At 40.8% G+C, this 10,491-nt stretch overlaps 2 protein-coding genes across 2 annotated transcripts; one reads left to right on the forward strand and one right to left on the reverse strand.

Annotated features, from left to right (window-relative positions):
- Positions 1 to 278: 278 nt before the first annotated feature.
- LOC309685178 (ankyrin repeat domain-containing protein 40-like) lies at positions 279 to 7,079 on the forward strand (the record flags this gene model as incomplete). Its single annotated transcript, XM_082500990.1, has 5 exons — positions 279 to 427; positions 1,753 to 2,226; positions 3,097 to 3,278; positions 4,578 to 4,631; positions 6,346 to 7,079. Coding segments are annotated over 5 exons (862 nt in total), but the record flags the coding sequence as incomplete, so codon positions are not given.
- A 992-nt stretch (positions 7,080 to 8,071) lies between these two features.
- Positions 8,072 to 10,304, reverse strand: LOC309685179 (ATP-binding cassette sub-family C member 3-like; the record flags this gene model as incomplete). Its single annotated transcript, XM_082500991.1, has 3 exons — positions 8,072 to 8,236; positions 8,911 to 9,105; positions 10,138 to 10,304. Coding segments are annotated over 3 exons (471 nt in total), but the record flags the coding sequence as incomplete, so codon positions are not given.
- Between the last annotated feature and the right edge of the window lie 187 nt (positions 10,305 to 10,491).

Genomic DNA, 10,491 nt, shown 5'->3' on the forward strand with positions numbered 1-10,491 from the left:
AGTAGCCTAATAAATGAAAAATTGAAAAGATCTTGAACTTTAAAAATTCTACTATGGTAAGGTGGTATCAAGAGCATTAGAGCAAGGGAAAACTACATCAGCAGGTGTCACTGCAGGCTCCAAAAGCAGTGTAAATGACCAAGGAAGATTGCACTTAAAGCCTTTTTTATGTTAAGAAGTGCATTAGGTCTTGTTCTTCTCATAGGCAGTAAGAATGAGTGGAAATTAACCTGCCGTAATTTAGGATTTCAAACTGTGTTAACATTGTCCGTGTGCAGGACTTGTTTGCACTGGGCGTGTAAACGGAACCATGCTCCAGTGGTGGCTTACCTGCTGCTCGCCGGCGCTGACAAGGAGATCCTCACCAAGAAAGGAGAAAGACCAGCCCAGTTAACGTCAAAGAGAGAGATAAGGAAGATGTTGGGAGGTAAACCTATTGGCTATGAGGCGATATGATCGTCAGAGCATAGTAAAAGGCTATTTATTGTTAAACCTGTGTTCCAATCTTTATTTTGCATGTGAAGATACTGTGTTCGGGTTTTGATAACAACTTGATTTCTAGTGTGTTTACTTGGTAAGAAATCAAAGTTTAAGAAAGGAGTGTTACCAACAAATTCCATATCCAGCTAGCCAAACTTTTTTCTAAACACTGAGAAATTAGAAAAACTATTTTGAAAAATGCCACAATTAAACCAGTGACAGACAGATGCAGCTTCCTATTTTCAAAAGAGCAAGAGGAGAAAAATCTCTCAAATTTGTACAAAGCCTTTACACGAGCAACACTTTGTTTTCCTGATCTTCTGTAGACCGTAGACACTGTGTTGAATAAATGGAAAATTAGCAGCCCAGAGAAACAGCTCATTAAAGGACATCAGTAGAGCATTTTTATCGTGTTTTGTAGCTGTTGGAGCGGAGCAGGCTTTGCTGCTAGAGGTGATAAGTAATTTGAAATGTGGTCGATTAACAACCTCTTTCCTCCCCTTTGTATTCCCTTGTCTGTTTTTGTTTTCATTATTGTCTCCCAGCTGTTGAATTGGTAATGTTTAAGCTCTCCCAGTACTGCATGTTCTTTTCCCTTTATCCCCTGCCTTAATATCGAACAACATATTACCCTTTGTTTTTCATTGCCTTATACATTATGAAGACAATAGCGTTATACCACCAGAGACCGTGTTACGACGTGTTGGCTACAGATTAAACCAAACCAAACGTACTGCAGTGTTGAGAAGGAAATGGCACCCCCAGAATTACTGAAATCAGCCTCTGCTTTTGTGTTTACTGTATTGCAACACCTGAGCACAGTTCTGTTTACTGTAGAAAAAAGGTGTAGTGCTTCTTGATTTATTTGTCCTGCAGTGCTTCTAACGCTCCACTCCCTCCCTATTAAAAAACAAAAAAAAAGGGGAAAAAAAAAAAGGGGAAAAAAAAAAGGGGAAAAAAAAAAAGGGGAAAAAAAAAAAGGGGGAAAAAAAAAAAGGGGGAAAAAAAAAAAAGGGGAAAAAAAAAAAAGGGGAAAAAAAAAAGGGGGAAAAAAAAGGGGGAAAAAAAAGGGGGAAAAAAAGGGGGAAAAAAAAAAGGGGAAAAAAAAAAGGGGAAAAAAAAAAGGGGAAAAAAAAAAGGGGAAAAAAAAAAGGGGAAAAAAAAAAGGGGGGAAAAAAAGGGAAAAAAAAAAAAGCCCCACAGTGCAATAGCAATACTTCTTTTTTTCCCCTCAAATCAGTCTTCGACAATGTTGTTTTCTTTGTTTTACAGTGGAAGATGATGAACTGTCAGACTTAACGAAAGACTCGGATCTGCCAATCATCCCTAACTATCTGGCTAACCCACCTTTCCCGTACGTTTATAACACCATGAGTGACAGTATCCCAGATCCCTCCGTGAACGGGAGTATCTCACACTTAGAACCGCAAGATACCGACTCCTCTTCTTTACCCGATGCCGAGCGTTGCCCACGTGCAGCGTTACAGCACGGGAACGCTGCTCCCGAGGCGGCTGGCAGGGGAGGGGTGCCATCGCTGCCCAGGGGCTGCACCGCGCCGCCGCGCTCAACGCCCGTCCTTCAGAGAGGTCCGCTTTACCAGGGAGCTGTGTCTTGGAGCAGAAGTCCCCCTTCGCCGGCTGGATCAAATCAGTCCGCACCTCAGCAAGAGAACGGCTCCTGCATGGGGCCTGTGGCGGCTTTTCAGCCCGTTTTCTTCACAGGAGCTTTCCCACTTAACATGCAAGGTAACGGTAAAAGTCTCTTCTCGCTTTGTCTTAGAACTTCTGTCATCTTGGACGGGGAAAATGGACGGATCGGGGTTACGTGTGTTCGCAGCGCTGGGAGGGATTTTCAGGTTCCCGTGCTTAGGCATTCAGGAAACATTTGAAAGGAGTTCAGGAGGCAGATATCCTGTTTCTGCTGGAACTGTTATTAAAATATTGATGAAAACATTTGCTATTTGTCTCAAATGCTATAAAAGCACACAGACACCAGGGTAATCTAATTCTCTAAATAGCACACTCCGAGCTTCAAACGAAGAATGTGAGTACGCAGCCCGTGAGCTCGGGAGAGAACCTCTCACGGCTCAGCCTGCAGACCTGAGTCTTGAGGTGAACTATTCTACGATCTGCCAGTTCTGCAGGTAAATACTGCCTGCCCCAAGACCGAAATCTGGAATTTCCGTTCAGAATTTCATTCTTGAAATAAAAGGTGTTCTGATGCCATAAATTAGCAATGAGAAGTTAACTGATGACCAAAAGAATCAAAACCCAATAAAAGCAATCTTGGGTTGCTCAGGAAATTGATAACCAGTGTAATCTGCGTTTAAGTTAGCTTAAATCCAGCAAGATGAGTATTCACACAAAGGTTCGTACATGCGTACACACACCCTATATTAGCTTTGTAATGATTTTTTCATATAGGTTGATGAAAGTCCATCTAATGAAAACCGTGGTCATAAAAGTCCAGTTGTTTGCTTTCTGAGGCTTCTTCTGTTGTTACAAATGATACAAACAAGGTTAATAGAACATAGAAGTATTTGGAATTTATACAGAGATATCTTTTCCAATTCCTTTATGCATCTGCCTATTAATGTACCTTTTTATTTCTAACAGAACTGGTGCTCAAAGTTAGAATACAAAACCCTAATCTTCGAGAAAATGACTTCATTGAAATTGAACTGGACAGACAAGAACTGACCTATAAGGAACTGCTCCGAGTGAGTTGCCATGAGCTGGGTGTTAACCCTGAGCACGTACAGAAGATCAGAAAATTACCAAATACGATGTTAAGAAAGGTAAGAATTCTGAATGTTGAAGTGCAATAACTTATAAAAAAATATATTTAGGTTATTATTAAAAAGGAATAATTTGTTGGTCACCTGCATAGGCCCATGTTGCACAAAGCCAAACCAAAACCAAACCTGAACCACCCCCCTTCAACTTCCAGCACTCAGTTTGTTTTTTGTAGTAAAAAGGTTCTCAAGTTTCTTTCATAAACATTTGGCGTTGAGCCCAATTAGTATCTGGGTTTCTCTACTACGTTCTTAAATTCAGTGCAATGCCACACCACCGTGACCATCACCCGCAGTGACACTGCCTGTGGTCCCCAGCTGACTTTTGCCAGTTCAGTAAGGACTGTGTGCAGTCCCTTCGGAAAACAAAGGTGTTTCAGAATTACTCCGGGTGCAGGTCTCTGAATGTAACTGTCTTTTCACTTCAGTGACATTTACCTGTGCAGCAAACAGAAAACGCACCTGCTGACCCATTTCACTGATTCACCGTTGACCTTTCTTTCACTCCCAAACCCCTCTAGAGCATTGTTGGCGTCAGTCGTGGAGCTAAGCTGATTAGTGCTAGATTAATAGACTTCACTGTACTGCGTCTTCACTGACTATAAGATGACTGATTCTTTGTTAGTCAAGAAGTGAAAAAAAAAAAAAGAAATACATAAGCGATCCTGTCACTTGCCAAGTTAGGTTGTTGTTGAAAGGGCTGTTTTTATTTCCAGCTCTAATTACTTCAGGCTCGCTGGGTAGGACTGCGGGACACTTATTGTTCCTTGAGGTGACAGAAAACTAATTCTGTTTAATGCTGTTGAGCAGCAGAGGACTGCTGCAGAGGGGATGGGAGCTCGAGGCTGTACTGTGGCAGGGGGTCTTCTGTTGCTCTTTAGAGACGCTGCCAAAGCCAGCTCTGCAGCGGTGCCCGTGGGCTGCTCCACAGCAAGCGCCATGCAGGACCTTCTTGGGCAGATGAAGAATCGATTCATGAGCTTTTAAGAATTACCCGGGGGAAAAAAAAGAGGAGTTGGGGGTGGCACACAGTAGATCTTGACAAGCGTAATGCCACTAATCACTTGCACTCACCATCAGCGTTGGATTCCTTCTAAAAATAGACTCAAGTGAGTAGCTGAATAAGATCCCAGAATAAATACAATATGCAACAGGATGTCTACTTTCCAGTTTACTGCAAAGAAGTGTTGTATTTATAGAGAAATACGTAGCTTGTGTTAGTATGAGCCTATTACTTTAACGTACCTCTGCAAAATTGAACAGACGGTTTATCACCTAACAACTTATTGTATTTATTTAAAGGACAAAGATGTTGCAAGGCTACAGGATTTCCAAGAACTGGAGCTTGTTCTAACAGTAAGCGACAAAAACTTACTTTTCAGAGTCCCAACACTTTCTGAACGGAGTGGTTATAACAAGAAGGCATCAGAACTTACATATTAATTGTTTAAAGAATAAACCAAAAGATTTGTATCTCTCGTTTTAAAATTACCTTTGAAATACAGTATCTATAAGGGCTAATGATGTGAAAAAAAAAAATCTATTTTGTTAACCTGGAAATAAACTAAAGTTGTTATGCACAGTTACAGCCTCTAGTTAATCTAAGAGTAATGAGCCTGATATCAAAGTAGCAAAATGAAAAGGAAGTATCAGTAAAACTATCTGTTAATGAAACACTTTTCCTTACAAAAAGATAATCTTGAAATACTGCAGAGTTAGCAGCTCTCAGGGAAAGGCTTACCTTAAACTGTTCTAATAATGTGTTTGCTATAAAATAGCAGAGGTACTGAAGCTAAAGAACCTGCCATGAAATTCATTTAATATTTGTACTGAGTCCATTACCATTAACGTTCATTTTTTAGATTGTGTATTCTAAGTCATATCTTATTGAGAAGGAAAAAAACAGAAGGGTTTAAATCTGTGGAAGAAGCACAGAACTATGTCTAGTTTAAATACTGTCAAGTGACTTATTACCTGTGATTTCTTAATCCCTGTTTACACTTTTCCCTATTTCTCAGGTTGAAAATAAAAAGTGATAGTAATTATCCAAATCATAAATATGCTTCCAACCAAAGTCCCTTTTATTGTTGTCTGTTCATATAGTGTATTGACCTGTGCAATTTAAAATACTATTTTTGTTACTGTATTGACAACACATTTCTCCAATGCTGCTTTAATCTCCCCTTTTTAAAAGCACAAAAATAGTAATTTAGTAATTTTAGTTTCCTTTTATCTCTACATTCCTGAGAGAGATCACATCTTGAACCTTTAAAGTTGCCTGTGTAAAAAGAAACTAGTGAAAAGCCCAGGGTTTTCTGGGCTGATATTACATCTTGATGTTTCTATGCAATGTATTTTCTCCCCCCCCCCCAATGCCTTGTGTTTACCCATGCTGTTTAGTGGAAAAAAAAATAATAATCACTTTTCCTGTTCCTTAAGTCAGAATTAGACTACTTTGCTATGAAATTCTGGAATAAATAAATTGAAAAGTATTTAAGAGCTGGATTTTATCGAATTTTTTAGGATTTTAGTATTTACTCAGTCATTTGCATTTGAGGAAGAGTTCTGTTTGGTAGTCTACCTGTAAAAGTATGTGTTATGAATTAGATGAACGAACTAAAGTATGAGATGTAACAGGCAAACAGAACATACCAAACTGGACCGAATTTCCCTGTTTCTTCGTCTTCCCCCTCCCTTCCCCCCAGTTTCTTTGGAAACTACAGCAACCAAAGGATTTTATTGCCTTGTTGTCCAAGAATTTACAGCCCAAGTTAGCCGTGCAATGCATGTGGGCCTGTAAACGGGATCTATAGCAGGAGCAACGCCGCGCAGGGAGCCGCCCAAACTAGCTGGAGAAGATGCCGGGGCGAGACCTGCATCCTAAGCTCTTACCACTCCAGATGCCCTCCGCTGACCGGGGTTAGGTGTCTGCCACAGCCTCCTCTCCTCTCTCGGAGGCTGTGGCAGGTAGAGCAGCTCTTTCCCTGCAGTCAGCGCAGTCACCTGTATTACAGCTCGTACAGTAGGAACTGGTACCCAAATTTACCCGTGCTCTCTCTTTCCCATCCAGTGACTAGTACTTTGTGCAAAGGGAAGCAGCTTCAGCAGGAGTGCCTGAGCACACAAGAGGGAGCCCTCTCCCAGTCTGCCTTGTAGTCGGATGTCCAGTGCTCACCTGGAAGCGCGGCTCCATGCAAACACCCACATTTCCTGTGTGCCAATTTACTAGACTGAAGCTCAGTCTCCTAAGGCTAATAGCAGAACACTTTTGTCACAACAAAATACCCTCTTCTGAGAAGTGTCGTAGGTCTGAGTCATTGGCAATATCTGGTTTTTATACCCAATTGCTGGTGGTATATTAACTTCTGTATGATGGAATAATAAAATGGTTGTTCCTCGTATCACGCCGCCCGTGGCGCTCTGCCTGGCACACAGAGCAGACAGGGTTTAGGCAGCGGCTGTCTAAAGCCCACAGTGACCCGGTCAGACCTACCAGAGAAGAGCTCAGCTGTTGGGTTGATGCCTTCGTTGTTACCCCAATTATCTTGCAGAGATGCTGATGGCTATCTATGCATTCCAAGGAATATTTTTATACCTTATGCAGTTTATAGACAGAAGATACTATTAACACTGCTAACAATCTGATCAGCGTATAATCATTACATTACTGTGTATGATAAATAATTCATTACTTTGTGCTCTGCTGTATGAAATGTTAATGTCAAATGAATGCTTGGCTGCAGATTCTTGTTTCTATTTAAGAAATACCATTTGTAAGAATTAATAAATGATTATTTTTGTCTTCTCAAAGTTTTTCTGAACTTTACTTACGGAAAAACATAGAAACTTTTTCTTGCTGGTTGGCTTTCTAAAGTGCTTGGTGGAGGCAGCAAACAACTAAAGCAAAAGACGTTCTGTCAGATTCTAGCAGCAAATGTTGTTTAGACACAGTACTCCCTTTATCTGAGGAGGCCGGGTTATCAATAATAAGGTAGATACTTATTTCTGTGAAGCAAATCATATATTATTTCAGGTGATTAAGTGTTGAATGAGATAAATTATATACACATCTGGCGAACACGCATGTTCAGCTTAAGTGGAGACTTACTCATAGTGATTTCATACCTAAGAGAGATATGGCAAAATTATAATACTTCTGTGCCAACCGTGTCCCTCCAGGCTTATGTGGAGTCTACTAAATTGATAGAAATTGAGTAGTTAATGATTTATATTAAGCCATCTGTAAGTTTAGTTTTAAATACATGTTACTCGTAATTCTTATGCTGAAAAGGAATTTTATAATGCCAGAGTTGCCCTGGGCAGGAGCAAGCATAGCTCACAGCCCCAAAGCTGTGGCATTCAACTCCCTTGTCCTGTTCTGGGGGAAATATGGAAAGGAATGGGTTGGAACCACTCAGAGATTACACATTATTTCGCTATTTTTCAGCTGAGTCACTGCTTAACTGGGCCTGTCTTTCCACTTCAAAACCCATGAATCCTTATGCAGAAAACACACAAAACAGGTGTATGTTGTACCATTAATATAATTTACTAATTATAAACCTGAATACAGTACATATTGCCCTGCGATACACACATTTGCTTGGCAGAATGTTTGGCATTTTTGGGGGAAAAAAAAACATGTAATAAAATACTTTATGTGTATAGAAAATATTTAAAAATATAAAATTCACTTTCTGGTCCTTGTAAAATACTTTGTTCACATATCACAAGTTTAGTCTACTACAAAAATGGTTTTGTAAATTACAGTACATTCACAAGTCACTTTTGTGGCAAGTCAGTAATATTAAAAAAAAAAAAAACCAAACCAAAACCCCAAGGGGTCTTCTCTTCATGCTAGTCCAGCATCCTTGGCCATACTGTAGAAAATACCCTTTGATTCTATAAGGCTTGTGGGTGTATCGAATTCAGCTATGGTTCCGTTGTCTAGAACAAGAACCCTGTGCAAAACAAAAGGGGTGTGTGGAGGGGAAGATATGTCAGAGAATTCCTCGCAAGAAATGCGATATCCCTTTTTATCACAAAGCAAACTGGTCTAATCTTTGCCCTGCCTTTGTTTTCCTCAGTTATTTTCACATGTTGAAACACAACAGATGATAAGTATTCTTCCTAAGCTGCTGTTTGATTTAAAAAGGTGCAGGACAGTCACTATCTCCCAGAGGTAATAAGGGAAAAAAAACCTCAACAACAAAAATACGCCACGTGTCAGACTGGTGGTTCTGGAATTGAAAATATAGTACCAGAAAGCCAAGGAGGTAAAAGCCCGTGAAGTACAGTAATGTGTTTTAAAGTAATTAATATGACACGATGTTAGTGAAAAGGTTTCAGCAGCTGGTAGTTAAAAAAGGATCCATAAGCCTGCGGACAGGGCCATTAATGCAATGGGGTAGTATCTCCTGCGCAGCTCTGGTTAGTGGCTGTTTCTTATGCCAACAGCAGTGCAGTCAGGTCTGGATATTCTAGGATTATATGGTGTAAACATCATTGCTTACATACTACCTGACAAGAGCACCAGTGTGGCTGTCTAGAGACAAACCAGACCCTTGTAAGAGCTCTTCACACACCCAGTAAACCAGTGAGCACCCCCTGCCACGCACCATTAAGAGATTTTTACCTTGTGTAATCCATAATTGTGTTCAGCCTGTGCGCTATCGTCAGCACTGTGCAGTCTTCAAATTGGGTCCTAATTGTCATCTGGATAAGATCATCCGTCTCGAGATCGATGGCTGCCGTGGCTTCGTCGAGGATCAAGATTCTTGTCTTGCGAAGTAGCGCCCTCGCCAGACAGACGAGTTGTCTTTGGCCAACGCTGTGAACAGAGACAAGAGCTTTCACAAATGAGGCCCTACTGCCCTTAGCTCTCCACTGCTCAGGAGCGCTGGTGCTAGAGCAGATTACTTATCAGGTACAGTTACCGAACAAAAAAAAATAGTAGTTAGCAAACAGCCTGGTCTGCCAGCCCTAGGGCTAACCCATACACACGGCAGCATTACTCAGCTAGTTTTAGCATATGTCTTCACCTACTGCCTGACCCAGTACTGATGGAGCTACCAAATGCGCCCTTTCTATCACTGACAAAAGCCAGGGAAACTAATGATTACGATGCTTCTGCCCCAGTTTTCAGAAACACACACAGTCGTAACAACACTGAGCACATGCAAACTTAAAAAAAAAGAAAGAGGAAAAAAAAAAGAAAAAAGTGTTCTGAGGCTGTAAGTCCTTTCTACCATTAAAAAAAAAAAAATACTGTCTGGGCAGCCCACACTTCCTCCACTGCTACAAATGCACCCCAGACACAGCCGGTCTGAGTGTCTCTGCAGGATGAGGAAGGAGCTGAACATTCATCACATATATCATCTGGTTACACCACAGTCTCAGAAGCCAATCCAGCATATCAAGGCATGGCATTTTATCATCCCCATTTATGTCTTACGGCTCTTCCAAATAATGATGGAAAACAAACATTGCTAAAGTGTCAGTTTAGGCAGAGGACTCTTATTCAGCACAGCAGTTATATATGTTATTGTGGCATTTCCCTTCCTACCAAACCACGTTTAAGGGACATAATACCCTGTTCACTCTGAGACTTCTTTCTTTGCTGATAAGATGGGATTTGGGTTTGGGAGAAATCCCTCCCTGCAGCAAAGAAGAATCAGATCATTCACGGCAGAGGCAGAACAGTAGGCAAAAGTTTGAGCCTTAGTGGTTTTCCTGAAACAGGAATAGATGGCTAAATAATTTCAGACTCAACTGACTACAGTGTAAACCGGTGCTCAAGCGTTACTCACTGTTAGGGCTGAATGAAAGCCGGGTGTATGTTTCTAGTCCAAGCGTTCCTTACCTAAGATTTTCTCCACCTTCCGAGCATTCATAGTCCAACATGGATGGCTGACTGCTGACAAACCTCTTCAAGTGAGACAGTTCAAGAGCTTTCCATATTTCTTCGTCTGAATACTTATTAAATGGATCCAGGTTCATCCTCAGTGTTCCAGAAAAGAGAACAGGATCCTGAATATAAAACAAACTTCCGTTAGACAAGTGCTTTAGCTGTTTTCAATACAGATATTATGAGTTACTGCTCTGAAGCCTCCCTTGCATTGCAGATAGGGCACCTCCCAATCCCATCCACTCTGAAAATACATTATGTTATACACACTTAAAACTGAAGTTCCAACTGTAAAGATGGTTTATCCTA

This window comes from Vanellus vanellus (genome assembly GCF_965231255.1).
Source record: "Vanellus vanellus genome assembly, contig: HAP1_SCAFFOLD_2388, whole genome shotgun sequence".
Lineage (NCBI taxonomy): Eukaryota > Metazoa > Chordata > Aves > Charadriiformes > Charadriidae > Vanellus > Vanellus vanellus.